Below are 15,309 nucleotides of genomic sequence, written 5' to 3'. Positions count from 1 at the left end.
GCTCAAGTTCGTGCATTGCTGGGCTCAGTCTCTGGAGACTCCGAGGGAGGCGGGACCCTGTCACTTCTGAGAACAGTGGTGTCAGCGTTAAGGGACCGAGAGGAGCCTCGGCCTGGAGGAAAGTCAAGTCTCATCTCTCCCACGGCCCCGCCCCCTCGCTCGGGGCCCTGACCCCGTTTCCAGGACAGGGGGGCTGGGGGGGGCTCTCTTTAGTCATCCCTTAGGTTTCCAGATGGCTCACGTCACTGGTGACTCAGACAAGTGGAACCGCCGCCTTTGCCCTGCAAGCTCTCAGGGTTCCAGTCACCCCGCAGTGGCCGGTCTGGCATCCGGTGTCACTCTGCACAGCCCCGGGGTTTCCCTCTGCTGGAACTCGAGCTGTGAATGGTTGCCATGACGGCGAGTGACTCACCGCTCTTGAAGACATCGAGTCACAGGCCGGGCTCTGTGACATCGGTCGCCCGGCTTGTGCTGGGAGCCAGACACCCGCCCGCCTGCACCCACGCTGTTCTGCTTTCATCACCCAGAGCTGCCGGAGCAAAGCACAGTCCCAGGTGGCGTGGCACCACGCTGTCATGTTTTCCGGTGACACTTTTCCAAGTCAGGGGCGGACGGCCCGGTGGGGAGGGTCACAAGGTGCGTGTGATACACACTCGCCGTCCTAAACCACGTCACTGGGGCTGAGGCCGTCTTTATCCTCCCCCCAAACCCCTTCTTTCTCAGCGACCTGTGTCCCCTTGTGCCAGGAGACAGGGACATGGTGGTCAGGGTACCCAGCCCATTCCCCGGCCCAGCCACGAGGCCCAGGACTCTGTAGACAGGTGACACGAGGCCAAGGTACACGTGGCCCCCGGGAGCTCTGTTAAAACGTGGACAGCTGGTAACATCCTTCCTTCCCGCCGGGCCTTGGACCGTTCTGTCCTGTCCAGCAGGGGTCCCATTGCCGAGATCAAACAGGACAACCGGCAGCTGCGTGGCTTTGCGCCGGGACCTGGAACCACTGGCCAGCGTCGGCTCTGCGCTTTGAGAAACGTACTTAAATTCCGTCTCGCTGTTCTCAATTATGAAATGGAGATTATTAATAATAGTACTTTACGGCTGGGCACGGTGGCTCACACCTGTCATCCCAGCACTCTGGGAGGCCGAGGCGGGAGGATCGCTCGAGATCAGGAGTTCGAGACCAGCCTGAGCAAGAGCGAGACCCCGTCTCTGCTAAAAATAGAAAGAAATCATCTGGTCAACTAAAATTATATATATATAAAAAAAATTAGCCAGGCACAGTGGCACATGCCCGTAGTCCCAGCTACTCAGGAGGCTGAGGCAGGAGGATCGCTTGAGCCCAGGAGTCTGAGGTTGCTGTGACCGAGGCTGACGCCACAGCACTCACTCTAGCCGGGACAACCTCTCCATACAAAATGAAGTGGAATAAACCCTGCAAAGCTCTTACCCAAGTTCTACAATAGCTTGGACTCCCCGGCCCTGCCCCTGTATGTTGTATGTGCTGATGCTTCCTAGCTAGAAATTAGCGTGTCCATATTTGGGCTAAGAGACATTTGCATACACACAATGTAAAAGTGATCTTTCTTTATCATTTGGGACGTGACGTTTCACTATACAAAGCTTTTATGGTAATTCTGAATGAGGCTTATGGGAACAATTCTGCTTAAAGAAAAAAAAACCCACTTTATAGTTAGAAAAGGGATACATAGTTGATAGTAATAGAATCATATTTCATGAAGAAATGGAATTTTCCAAGTCCGTGGTTTGGTTTTTTTTTTTTTTTTTTTTTGCTTTCTCCTTCCCTGCTGATAACAATCTCATTTTTCTTGTCTCTTAGTAAAACTCCTTGAAGAGAAACCTGGGCCTCAGTGTCTTAAATTCCTCTCCTCTGAGTCTCTCTCGAGTCCTGCCTGGTCAGGCTTGGCCGTTCCATGAACACAACTCCTATAAATGTCCACACTGACCTTCCTGCTTCTAGATCCAGTGGTCCATTCTCTAAGCAGCGCTGGACTTGGATGCGGTTGATCATTCCTTTCTCCTTGAAGCTCTTTCTTCGCTTGTTTCTAGACACCTTCCCCACCCCCCACCCCCAATTTTACTTCCTTAACTGTCCTTTTTCTGTCTTCTTTGTACGTCCCTCTCCCCCACACCCCCCCACCACTTTTCAGTCTAAGAAGAACATGAGCCCCGGGCTCAGTGTTTGGATATCTAGTCTACAGAGCCAGTCGTGATTCTGAGAGACACAATTCCAAATGCTGTAATCCCAGAATGACCCAAATCCTTAAAACTCCAAATCTCTAAAGTCTGAAATCCCTAAAGTCTAACTGAATCTACAAACCGTAATTATAGATTTAAAATTAGATGTGATCAAGGCTTCTTTTTTTTTTTTTTTTTGAGACAGAGTCTTGCTCTGTCACCCGGGCTAGAGTGCCGTGGCGTCAGCCTCGCTCACAGCAACCTCAGACTCCTGGGCTCAAGCGATCCTCCTGCCTCAGCCTCCCAAGTAGCTGGGACTACAGGCATGCGCCACCATGCCCGGCTAATTTTATATATATATATATATATTTTTTTTTTTTTTTTTTTAGCTGTCCAGCTAATTTCTTTCTATTTTTAGTAGAGACGGGGTCTTGCTCTTGCTCAGGCTGGTCTCGAACTCCTGACCTCAGCGATCCTCCGGCCTCGGCCTCCCAGAGTGCTGGGATGACAGGCGTGAGCCACCCGCTGGGCCCTGCGCCTTCATTTCTAGTGTGCCCGGCACCACCAGCCTCTGCCCCTCAGGATCAGGATCAGGATGGGGCTCTCGCTTTTCATCTTGCAAATGCTCCCTGCCCTGGGCCTGGGAGACTTGCAAATGTGAACAGTGTGGGAGGTTCCCAAGGTTCAGCCAGGAGACAGAGACTGCAATGAGGGTTGACAATGTGCCCAGAGGGTTGAAGTTAAAAGAAACAAAGAAAAAAAAGCCAGGTTATTAGATCACTGCTTTTTAACAGCGGTGTTTCTTGATATCCTGGCTTGGGGCAGAGTCTTGGAGGAATCTCCCGGTCAGGGAGCTCAGAGGTTACTAAAGAGTAGTCATTTCCTGGGTTTCGCTATTTGAATCCAATCTGGCCCAGGCTGAACACAGAAAAATATGAGAAAGGGAATTCCCTTACTTCATGCATGACGAAAATGATTTTTCTGCCAATTTGGGAAGGGGTGGAGGATCGGAAGCCTCTCATAACTGTAACCATTTAGTATCTGTAGTTCTAGGAAGCGTTTCAGCCGGAGTGCACGGGTGTTACCTACAGGGGGATTCACCTGGCAAAGATCGGGGAGAGTTTTTATTTTTTTATTTTTTTTGAGACAGAGTCTCGCTCTGTCACCCGGGCTAGAGTGCCGTGGCGTCAGCCTCGCTCACAGCAACCTCAAACTCCTGGGCTCAAGCGATCCTCCTGCCTCAGCCTCCCGAGTGGCTGGGACTACGGGCATGCGCCACCATGCCCGGCTAATTTTTTCTATATATGTTTAGTTGTCCAGGTAATTTCTTTCTATTTTTAGTAGAGACAGGGTCTAGCTCTTGCTCAGGCTGGTCTCGAACTCCTGACCTCGAGCGATCCTCCCGCCTCGGCCTCCCAGAGTGCTAGGATGACAGGTGTGAGCCACCGCGCCCGGCGTGATCGGGGAGAGTTGAGGACAGTTTAGAAGCCACGTGGGACTGGCTGAGGACAGGTGTGTGATCTGCCTCCTGGGCTCATCGCCCCTCCTCTGGCCTGCCGTCCTGACGGGCAGGAGGGACTTTTCCTTGAGAAGAAAGGGCAGGAGGAGGAAGGTGAGTCTGGAAACAGACTTGGCTTTAGACCTAAGCAGTCAGAATTCAGCCCTAGCGTGTGTCCCTGCTGGCATTAGGGCCTTCAGAGACGGTTCCATGTAAAGGACAATCCATCCAGCATCCGCAGAAGGATTATTACTCCCTCGCCCTGTCTGCACACGCAAAGTGAACAGGCTAAAGGGAGAGCTGGAAAGAAAAATTGTCTGTTTCGTCAGGGGAGGGAGTTGGGGTCCCTGCTCGAGTAGGGCTGTAGGAGTCAGCTTAGGGAGCTCTCAGCTGTGGTCAGTGGACAGAAAGACCCCCCCAGCACGCGGCAAAGGAGAGGAAGAGATGAAAACTTTGGTCTTAATTATTTAGATATTAAATTATACTTTAATAACAAGAACAACCGTCTCAAAAATATCTTTAAAAACCAATTTTTTTTTCATCCCAAACAAACTTCAGCGAGACAGTGCTTAGAGTGCATTAAATAAATATAAATTTTATTAAAAACACTCACATAGCGTTATCAGGAATGATATAATAATAAAGAGCTTTCAAATAACCTGCATTCATAACATTACAATACTTACAGTATTTATAACCATCCTCAGATTTTTTTTCTTATAAACAAATCAAACATCTCATGGAAACGAAATGAAACTAAAAGTTAAAAAAAATAAAGCGTAGAAAAAAAAATGCACACAGAAATTCATTATCTTAGTGTCAAACTGCAAAAGTTTCCTACACACGGTAACCGCTAGCTTTAGAAGTGAGCTGTACATCACTGTGCGTCAATCAAGATGAAAAGAATTCATTCAAGTAAAGTTGACACCACTCAGAAGCGTTTTCAAGTATGGCTATATAGTCAACCTGATATTCCGAGACAAGCAAACTGTAGATCTGCTTCCCAATCCGTTCTAACTGAGGCAGGTTTGATATTTACAAGTAGAGATCTGATATTTACAATTCGCCCCTCAATTTCCTCTCCTCCTCCTCCTCCTCTTCCTCCTGACCTAATCTCCCTAACCCTCCCCACCCCAACTATACTTCCTGCTTTTTGGCCGGCAGTTTGACAAATGACGGTGGATGATACAGAAACCAAATATTCATGAAGGGTGGCTGACTCATATCACCGAATGCACATGCAGTAACCAAATATTTGGGGTTGGATATCATGGTCTGTGTAAAACACGACAATCCTTCTGGTTTGTATGCAAGCAAACATTTTGCGAAATGTTTGTAAATCGGACGCAGCCAAAAACTCATTTCTTTTTTTTTTTAAAGGACAAAATCCATCTTATAAAGATTGGACCAATTAAACCCAAAGGGCTCCTTTGATGAAGAGTTTATTTGAAATGTTAGTTAAATGTACTCAGGCCAAAAGGTAATTGTAGAGTCTACCGCACACCATACCTCTAGGTGTTTTGCCCGTTGGGGGAAGTCCTCATGGAGTATGTGCCTGTATCGAGTACAGGATCAAAAACTTTATTTAGAGAGTTAAGACTCTAGCCAACAGCCACTTGCCAAACTCCCGCCTTACAGATTTTCCCTTTATCAGCTCAGTGCATTCTATTTTCATGTAATTTTTTTTTTCCTGCTTAAAACAGTCAAAAAGTTTCCTCAAACTTCTAAAATGCTTTTCTTTACAATAAAAAGAGCCAACAGATTTACAAAATTAGTCTGTTACACCAGTTTACATATACAAGAAAAAGAGGAGGGATTCAAAATAAAAGGGTTAAATCCCTGACAAAGAATATATTTATTAACCTACAAACATTTTTTTTTACATAAACACAGGTGTCACGTTGGCATAAGGAGAACATGAGCTGAAATATCCCTGAATTTTTAGAACAAAAAGGTTGAAGTTCAAGTTATACTTGCTAAGAAATCAAGTATTGAAAAAAAAAGGTATGTTTTTAATAATAATAATAATAAAAAAAAGACTTGGAAAAAAAAAATGATGGTACACGATGCTATAAGCTTTCACTCTCAGTTCCAAATCCTATTGCCAAGCTAGTGTTGAGGTATTATGACAAGTAGGAACATCACTCAAACCTTTACTGAATTCTTAGCTCACATTATGATACATTTGTAGCAGGCTGAGTAGCACCATCGTGATGTGAATTCTGCTTCAAATCCATATATATATCTATCTATAGATATGTATGTATATATTTAAATTTCTTTTTTTTACAGTACTAAAATACTAAAGCATTGTGTTAAAAAAAGTTTTGTTTACAATTTAATTTACTATACAATTCTTCCGCGTCTTTATACAAATTAATGATTTAAAACCACCACAGCAAACCAGCTGCCTGTTTTTTTGTTTGTTTGTTTGTTTGTTTGTTTGTTTTGAACCAACAGATTCACATGGAACTAACCCTGTTTGTTTATCTCATGCAGGCATCAGTCTGCTCAGTCTTCCCCAGGGAAAGAGGACATTTCAGCTAAGAAATGACGACATCACAATGTACATAATTATCAACACCAAGGCAGGCTGCCAGAAAATTCTCTGAAGAGCAGACAGATCCACAGAGCAGCATGGGCTGAAGAGAATTAGCTCTGTTGACTCTCTAGCATGCTGCTAACTATGACCTGCAGTTCACAGAAAATCCTTGAAACTGTACATATCTGAGCAATGAACTTGTCATACGGTTCCGTAGAAAAACTGTCTTACAGTATAAGATGTGAGGTGAGCACCAAAAACACGCGTGTGCGGTGGGACTGACGTACTCCCTTGAATCCAGCGAGCCCCGTTTTGGATCTGACTGGCTTGTGTTAAAAAAAATGGACATCTTGCTCATCGGGCAGATACATGGCGAAAAGCAAAAAAAAAAAATAGTTTAAAAGCTTTCCTTGTTTCATTAAAAAAAAAGAGATCAACTTTGCATTCTAAAAGGAAAGTAAACTTTTGTTGTTGTTTTTTTTTTTTAAAACGTCTCAGTACCTTAGCATTGTTCAAGTTGTCAAAGCTTAGGTAGACAAAGTGCTTCTAAAACATCATTTAAAATATTCATACACATACGTGTGTGCACATACACATAGGTCTGTGTATATATGTACATATATATGTTTATTGTCCTACAAGGACGTCACCGGATGACCAAAATCCAGAGGGCTTTTAAAATGTCCACATCTTAAAAACTAAGCTTGTGTAAGAACAGGTAATGACGGTAAAAAGTTGAATGAAAAGGTGCCCCGCTTACTCGAGGGCACTGGAGTATACTGATAGCATCTTGATGACATAAAGGCATTAAAATTTCAACTGTTAAAGACACCATTGTCTTAGCACCATTTCTTAGCACAACCAAACAATTTCAGTGTTTTGCTGCCATTCGTTGGTTTTTCCTGTAGCTAGTTTGATAAATAAGAGTTAATATTAAGGTTACAGTAAGAACTGCCACGTCCAAAAGCCATCGTTTCCAGTATTTGAGTACATCGTGTATTCAGCACCAGATGGTAGGTTAAGATTCCTGTCACCGTGAGACTACAGTACTTGTCTGGTTTGTGTTCCATGACTATGCAAACTCACTATTATTAAAAGTGGTCACAGATGTGCAGAGCTGTAAGCGGAGGGGGGGGGGAAAAAAAAACAAACAAATCACATTGACGTATCATCTCGTCCAGTAATAGAACCAGTGTTTAAAAATGTAAATTGCAGAACGTTTCCCCCCCCCACCCCACCGTCCACCTTCGTTTTGCATAGGATGCTTTGGTCTTTCTCCTTGGAGCCACCTGTGACCACTTGGGAGTCAGCAGAAATTAAGTGCTAGGGTAAGATCACCTCTTTTTTTTTTTTTTTTTTGCTGGTGAGCTGAGGCTTCTCTCACCACGTTTGCCATGAACACTGTGCCTGTCCCCACTGCCCCACGCCATGAGCACCGCTCCACTGCCGGGTCGGCAGTGGCTTTGTCGAGGGCGGCGACATCAGATATATCTGTTGTAAGGCCCTGTGACCCGGGTGAAGGCGTATGGCGAGGTGGTCACCGTGGAGTCAGTGGTCAGGGACGTCGTCTTCTCGGCCAGGGACTTGAAGAAGCGCAGGTAGGTGGGCTCGGGGGGCTCCTGCGACTCCGGGGGCTCCCGCTTCACCTTCTTCCCGTGGGTTTTCTGCGGCACGTGGTCCGGGCCGTACTTCTCACACTCCTCCTCCTTCTCCCGGGCCTTCTCGGCCATCTTCGCCTCCCAGAGGGCCAGCCCGTGTTTGGGCTCGTTCATGCTCTTGTGCTGGTAGAAGACCAGGGAGATCCTCGTGGGGTGGTTCCGGTTGGGATTCTTCAGGGGGGTGGTGGCGTGAAGCTCGCGCTTGGCACACTCGATGAGGATGGACCCGTGCGTGGGGGCCACAGCCACGCCACCGATGTCGGGATCCAGAAAGCTCTGCTCGCTGTCCGACCAGACCTCGTCCTCGTCTGCAGCTGCAGGAGCCACCTGCGGCTTGTCCTGACCGGGAGCCTCCCCTGGTGTCAGGGACATGTCCTGGACGCAGGCAGTCCTGTCGTGGGGGACACCCGGGAGCATCTTGGACAGCCCGTTCGCCGTGGGGGGAAGCAGGTTGTCCTCCTTGTCCTGGAGCTGCAGAGCGTGCAGGGAGCCAGGGAACCTGCCCGGGGCCGGGCCGTAGCCGTGGATCAGGTGAGACGGGGCGTGATGGTCACCGTTGTTACAGTCCACGTTCGCACCGCTCAGACTGGGGGGGAGCCTGGAGACGGCTCCCACGAAGTCGCCGTCGGCCTCGGGAGTGGTGGCATAAGGAGCGAAAGTCCCCCCGTGGTGCACGCTGGGTCTGATGGTGCAATGGCTGAAGGCATCGCCCGGCACGCTTGGGTTCCCGTAACCCAAGTACCTGGAGGCAAAGCTCTGGCTGGTTCCAAACCGCGGCTGGTAGAGCGTGTGGATGGGCGGGAGGCCGAGCTTGGGGAGGGGGTCCTGGCTGGGGCACCTGTACAGGTGGTCCACGGGCTGCGACTGGGGGGAGTAGGGCCCCAGGTACGGGGGGCCGCTGTCCACCGAGGCGGTGCCATTGCACTGGTACGACGGGTACTGGGGGCTCTGGGCCAGGAGCCCGGGGTAGGGGCTCACGGCGTTGGAGGGGCTCCGGTAGGAACCCGCGGCGGGGGGCACGGGGGGATAGAGGTTCGTGGAGGTGGCACCTCCGTACATGTCCGCAGGGTGTGACGCGCCGGGGTAAGGGCTGACCGGGTGGGGCTGTCTCATGTAGGGACTGGGGGGTCCGGGAGCAGAGTAAGAGCCCACGGCGTCGGGCTGAGGATGATGAGTCGCGGGGTGGTGTGGCGGCTGGGGTCCCTGCGGCTGTCCCTGCGGTGGCTCTTTCTGCAGAGGCTGGGGCGGGGGCTGCTGCAGGACGGGCCCTGGAGGTCGCAGGAGTTCTGTGGACAGGGAGAGAGGGTGGGGACAGACACACACGCTTGATGACTGCGTTATCAAGGCCGGTGAGGACGCTTAAACACACGCGAGAAACACCCCCGGGGTCACACGGCACCCGCCGTGCAAAGACAAGAGCTAAGTCAGGGTGACGATCGCCGCCCGGCACAACCGTCTGTGTCTACGGTGTCAGAGGTGAAACGCAGCACTTAGCACGGGGAGTCAAGAAAAGCTCAATAAACCCGCAAAGCCACTGCGGTGAGAGCAGCACCTTGTCTGGAGCTTCTAAACATGCCCTCCCCCTTCCCCGTCCTTGGCTTGGTCATCCCTTCCCCAGGGAAGATTCTGGCTCCTCATCTTCTGGGGCCTTTGCAGAGCCCACTGCAAGCATCCACGTGACAGAGCAATAGTCAAATGCACGGTAATTCTCTGTGTTTAGCCCCGTTCCCACCCCCGTTGCTGAGCTCCTAGAAGGGAAGGGACCACGTCTTACTGTGCTTTGTTTCTCTAACGCCTGGCGGGCAACAGAATGAGGGACATAGTTACACTAAAGTCACACTGAGATGAGCTACGGAAGATTCAGGAATGTTACGCGAAAAAGCATGACATTCACCGGAACAGAAAAAGCACCGTCTATGTTTCCTTTCCAGAAAGGAAATCCACGTAATCGTAGATAACGCTTTAGAGAAACTTTCAGCTCCGCAGGTGACACTGTTAAAAGTCAGACTTCTGTTGGATGCCCTCGCTTTAAAAAAAAAAAAAGAAAAAAATAGTCCTATGGGTTAAGAACAGATGGCTGGAACTGCAGCGGCAGTTCTGAGAACTGAAGTGATTGTCATCTGCAGAAATCAGTCAGAAGGGAAGAGAGACAAAGTTCTATCTGATTATACTTCATAGCCACTGAAGGAGGTGTCGGGGTGAAGAGGATTTTACTTCTCTTACTGGAAGTCAACCAAGCAACACATAAGTATTCAGCATCTTTAGCGTATTGTTCTAAAGTACTAAACTTAGTTACTCGGGGCTTGGAAATGAATCAGTAGGGGAATTTGACTTTGTAACCCAAAGGTGATGGGTTCTAAGCAAACCGGTACCCTAAACTTAAAAGATAGACGTTCGTTCTTGTGCTAATAGGCCAATACCATCTCCAAAATTTGGATTTTTTTATAATACTAACTGCAGACCTAAAGCAAGGTGCTATGGAAAGAAAATATCAACTGAGCGTAGGCTTAAAACTTTGGAAGTTATCCTCAAATTTTTCTTCTTCATTCCAATGTTTTATCACCAATGTATTGATTTTTTTTTTCTATTTCAGAAGATGAAAACTTGCATCGTTTTTGCACATCTTGACTGCTAATACTGACATTCAAGATCTTATTATTACCTCACTCTTGGTTTATCATGTCTGTCTCCAAACTATTAACTCCTCCCACTTCTACTCTGGTCTACCTGCCATGGCCAATTAACACTAATTTCACCATATCATCTATCTGTTTAAAACTTTGCCGTTTATTACAGAATGAATTCCAAACTTCTCTATCCAGCTGAATCGATGGTGCAATCTCATTACCATCTCTGAGAGCAAAGCCGGGCTCGGAAGATTTACAGAAGATTCCGGTATAAAACTAAGACCATGATTGATGTAACCTTCCACAATTAGCGATGTTCCCTTTTTTTTTTTTTTGAGACAGAGTCTCACTCTGTCACCTGAGCTAGAGTGCCGTGGTGTCAGCCTCGCTCACAGCAACCTCAAACTCCTGGGCTCAAGCGATCCTCCTGCCTCAGCCTCCCGAGTAGCTGGGACTACAGGCATGCGCCACCACGCCCGGCTAATTTTTTCTCTATATATTTTTAGCTGTCCAGCTAATTTCTTTCTATTTTTAGTAGAGACGGGGTCTCGCTCTTGCTCAGTCTGGTCTTGAACTCCTGACCTCGAGCGATCCTCCCGCCTCGGCCTCCCAGAGTGCTGTGGTGACAGGCGTGAGTTGCAATGTTCCCTTTTATCACAAGCATCGTCTAACGTGCACCCGCAATGCTCCACCTTACACTCACCTGCCAGCTGCTTGGCCTGGCTGGCATTTTCCGTCTGCTTTGCCCGCGACGGGGCCGCCTTCTCCTTCTCGTTCTTGCCGGCGCTGCCGTCCAGGGAGGAAAGCTTCTCCGCAGCCGCCTTCTTGGCTTCCAGCTTCCTCTGCCTGCAGGTCTTGACGGGCTCCGCCAGCATCCGGACCTTCCGTCGGAAGGAGCTCAGGACCTGGATGGACCCGTTGCGCTTTTTCTCCTCCTGAGCTTCGATGCTCCCAAACTCGTCCACGTCGGAGACTTTGTACAGAGGCAGAACGTGCAGCTGCTCGTCCTCGGGCTTCCCCCCGATTTCGCGATTGTCTTCCCTGGTGAGAGTGCACACCTGGGGGGAGGGAGGGAGAGGTTACCGCCCCCGCGACGGGCCCAGGGGAAGACTGAGCGTCTCTCTCCCTCTCGGTGCCTAGATTCGTGTCGCCGGCTTAGCTGGGCCAGACGGGTGGTGCGTGTGTCGCCATGAAACCGTGTCTGTCTGTTGTTCACCAAGACAGCGTCCCAACGGAACAGGAGATGGAAGCAGTTCACACTCCTCCCTTCCCCTTTTTCAGTGTATCAGAAACTCTGGGTCCCTCCCTAACTCGAAGGGAAGAGGCAGCCGTCCCAGCAAAATGACACAATCGCCTGCTTTTCACGTTGCAGAGACTGAAGAGGCTTCACATCTAAACCGGGCTAAACGTTTCCTCTACCTAATGACCCTCCCGTGATCTGGGCGGCATCACCTTCGCTTCATCTCATACTTTTTCTTTTTTGAGACAGAGTCTCACTCTGTCACCCGGGCTAGAGTGAGTGCCGTGGCGTCAGCCTCGCTCACAGCAACCTCAGACTCCTGGGCTCAAGCGATCCTCCTGCCTCAGCCTCCCGAGTAGCTGGGACTACAGGCATGCGCCACCATGCCTGGCTCATTTTTCTCTATATATTTTTAGTTGTCCAGATCATTTCTTTCTATTGTTACTAGAGACGGGGTCTCGCTCTTGCTCAGGCTGGTCTCGAACTCCTGACCTCGAGCGATCCTCCCGCCTCGGCCTCCCAGAGTGCATCTCATACTTTCGTACACAAAGAAATTTCAAAGCCTTCCTCACTCCCGACACCTAACTCAGTGTAAGAAATTCACTGTTTAAGAAATTTCCACCAGATACCAAAGTAAAAATCTAAAAAAAAAATGAAGTTAAGGACTCTATCATGACAGGGAATATGCAACTTAACGCCGTTTTTATCTGTCTTTTTTCTCTCCTCCTCTGGACTCTGTCAAACCTAACTTACTGTTTCTCGTCTCTCATTTCTTTTGTGAAATATCATCATATTCAAGTGGGTACTCTGAAAAGTGGGAGGAAAAGCTACTTCTGTTGTTTTGGTAATTTAACAGTCAATTACATTGGTTTTGATGAAAGATTTTTTTGTTTTCTTAATATTAATAGATGGGGGTCTCACTGTGGTGCCCAGGCTGGAGCAGAGTGGTACGATCACAGCTCACTGCAGCCTCCAATTCCTGGGCTCAAGTGATCCTCCCGCCTCAACCTCCTGAGTAGCTAGAACTACAGGCACAACCACTGTAGCCAGCTAATTAAAAAAAATTTTTTTATAGAGATGGGGTCTTGCTGTGTTGCCCAGGCTGGTCTCAAATTCCCAGCCTCAAGTGATTCTCCCGCCTTGCTCTCCCAGGGTGCTAGGATTACAGGCGTGAGCCACCGCGCCCGGCCTGTGTTTGTTTTGTTTTGTGCTTAACTACTGGGCAACGGGCACTGAAGCTGCCAGGCTGCCCCAGCCGCACCTACCAGCGTGCTGCCGTTCTGCATGTTGTGCAGGTCCCTGTGGGCGTGGGCACAGAAGTCCAGGCACGCGGTGACCCCTGAGAAGGGACGGCCTTCCTTCAGGCCCAGACGGCACTCCGGCGCCCTGTGCTCGTATTCGATCTGAAACAGCAAAGCGGGCAGGCAAAGCAGTTAGTTTTACGCTTTGACAAAGAGACTCGTGAGTGGGTAGACTTTTTGGAGCTTTAAAAAATGTTTTGCACTTGACATCTGGAAGCAAAATGGACTGACACAAAATAGGGCAAACACCTGGACGTGGTCAAGGTTTTATTTTTTATTTTATTTTATTTTATTTTTGAGACAGAGTCTCACTCTGTCACCCAGGCTAGAGTGCCGTGGCGTCAGCCTCGCTCACAGCAACCTCAAACTCCTGGGCTCAAGCGATCCTCCTGCCTCGGCCTCCCGAGTAGCTGGGACTATAGGCATGAGCCACCATGCCCGGCTAATTTTTTCTATATATATTTTTAGCTGTCCATATAATTTCTTTCTATTTTTAGTAGAGACGGGGTCTCGCTCTTGCTCAGGCTGGTCTCGAACTCCTGACCTCGAGCGATCCTCCCTCCTCGGCCTCCCAGAGTGCTGGGATGACAGGCGTGAGCCACCGCGCCCGGCCTTGTGAAGTTCTTAAACTCTATATTGACTGGTGTATTACCTGGCTGTAGACTGTCAGAAGTTAAAGACCACACTGTAAAGCTAAAGCAAGCACCGCTTAACAAAATATATAGCTAATCAGCCAGTAAAGAGAAAAATGGAATCAATCCAAAAAAGTTAAAAAAAAAAAAAAAAGGAACAAAAAAGGCAAATATAAAACAAATAGCAAGATGGTTTACTTACACCCAGCAGTATCAATAACCACATTAAATGTAAATTGTTTTTAACACCTCTAATTAAAAGGCAGAACTTGTGATATTAAATTTAAAAACCAAAAACCAAGAAAACCACTTTAAACAGAGTAACGCAAATAAGTTAAAAGTACATGAGTAGGAAAAAGAAATACATTATGTTAACCTCAATCAGAAGCAAGCTGGAATGACTATACGGACAACATAGATTTATAGCAAAGAATGTTACAAGATTACAGAAGGTCTTTTGATAATGATAGAAGAGTCAGTTCATCAAAAGAACGTGATAATGCTAAATAGTTATGCACCTAATAACAGAACTTCAACAGTTATAAAACAAAAACTGATAGGACTAAAAAAAAATAGAAAAATCCACAATTATAGTCGGAGATTTTAATACATCTCTCAATAATTGACAGAAAAGTAGACAGAAAATCGGTATGGAAATAGAAAACTCAAAATAACTCCTATACCTTCTTTCTTGCCATTTTCCAACATGAAGTCTCCTGTCTTTATCGTTTTCCCCCGATATATGTAATGTCTTTTTAAATTTCCGTTTGCTTTTCAGGTTTACTGTAAGCAAACTGATTGTGATGTGTTTTTATGTAGTGTTCCTCATGTCTTTCATTTTGCTTTTTCACTTGGGGTTTGCTGAGCTTCTGGAGTCTGTGGATTTATTATTTTGAATGAATCTGAAAAAATTGTGGCCACTTAAAAAAAAATTCCGTCTCCCACTTTTTTCTGAGACTCCAATTACACATATAGTAGTGTAAAAATACTGCTCTATACGTCTTTGATCTATTTAATTTTTTTTTTCAGTTTTTTTCTCTTTATATTAAAAATTTTCTATTGCTGTCTTCAAGCTTACTAATCTTCTGTTAATTCCATCTCCTGTATTTTTATCTAGATATAATATTTTATTTCTAGCACTTCCATGTGGGTCTTTTTTTTTCTGTCTTTCTCTATTTCCTTGCCGTACTCATGATTTTCTCTGACTTTCTGAGCATATGGAATATGGTGACCATTTTAACAACCTTTTCTACATATTCTATGTCACTTCTGGGACTATTTCTATTGACTTTTCTCCCTATGGGTCATATTTTTATGGCTTCTTTGTGTGCTTGTATTTTTTGATGGGATGCTGGATATTATGAATATTACCTTTTTGGTTGTTAGAATTTTTCCCCCCCAGTCTTTGTTGTGGGATGCTGTTACATTACTTAGAATCATTTTGATCCTGTTAAGTCCTGATTTTAAACATATTTAGATGAGACCCGAACGGCCCGATCTGCTTCCACTACCAAAGCAATACAATTCTGAATATTTTACTTGATAGCTTGTAGATTATGAGGTCTTCTCTCTCTGGCTGGTAGGAAGAACTCTTCCAGCTCCTGCACGAGACCTG

At 47.1% G+C, this 15,309-nt stretch overlaps 1 protein-coding gene across 2 annotated transcripts in view; it reads right to left on the bottom strand.

Moving 5' to 3' along the window:
- Positions 1–4,269: 4,269 nt before the first annotated feature.
- Positions 4,270–15,309, bottom strand: part of TET2 (tet methylcytosine dioxygenase 2) — an 80,070-nt gene continuing 69,030 nt past the window's right edge. For both annotated transcript variants that reach the window (XM_045537389.1, XM_045537390.1), the window contains 3 exons: positions 13,027–13,164; positions 11,225–11,579; positions 4,270–9,180 (listed from right to left, as the gene is read on the bottom strand). In XM_045537389.1, the coding sequence (XP_045393345.1) occupies positions 7,718–9,180; positions 11,225–11,579; positions 13,027–13,164 (1,956 nt within the window). In that variant the 3' untranslated portion in view covers positions 4,270–7,717. The remainder of the gene's footprint in view (positions 9,181–11,224; positions 11,580–13,026; positions 13,165–15,309) is intronic.

This window comes from Lemur catta, chromosome 26, assembly GCF_020740605.2.
Source record: "Lemur catta isolate mLemCat1 chromosome 26, mLemCat1.pri, whole genome shotgun sequence".
Classification (NCBI taxonomy): Eukaryota; Metazoa; Chordata; class Mammalia; order Primates; family Lemuridae; genus Lemur; species Lemur catta.
This window is presented reverse-complemented; position numbering and strand designations above follow the sequence as displayed.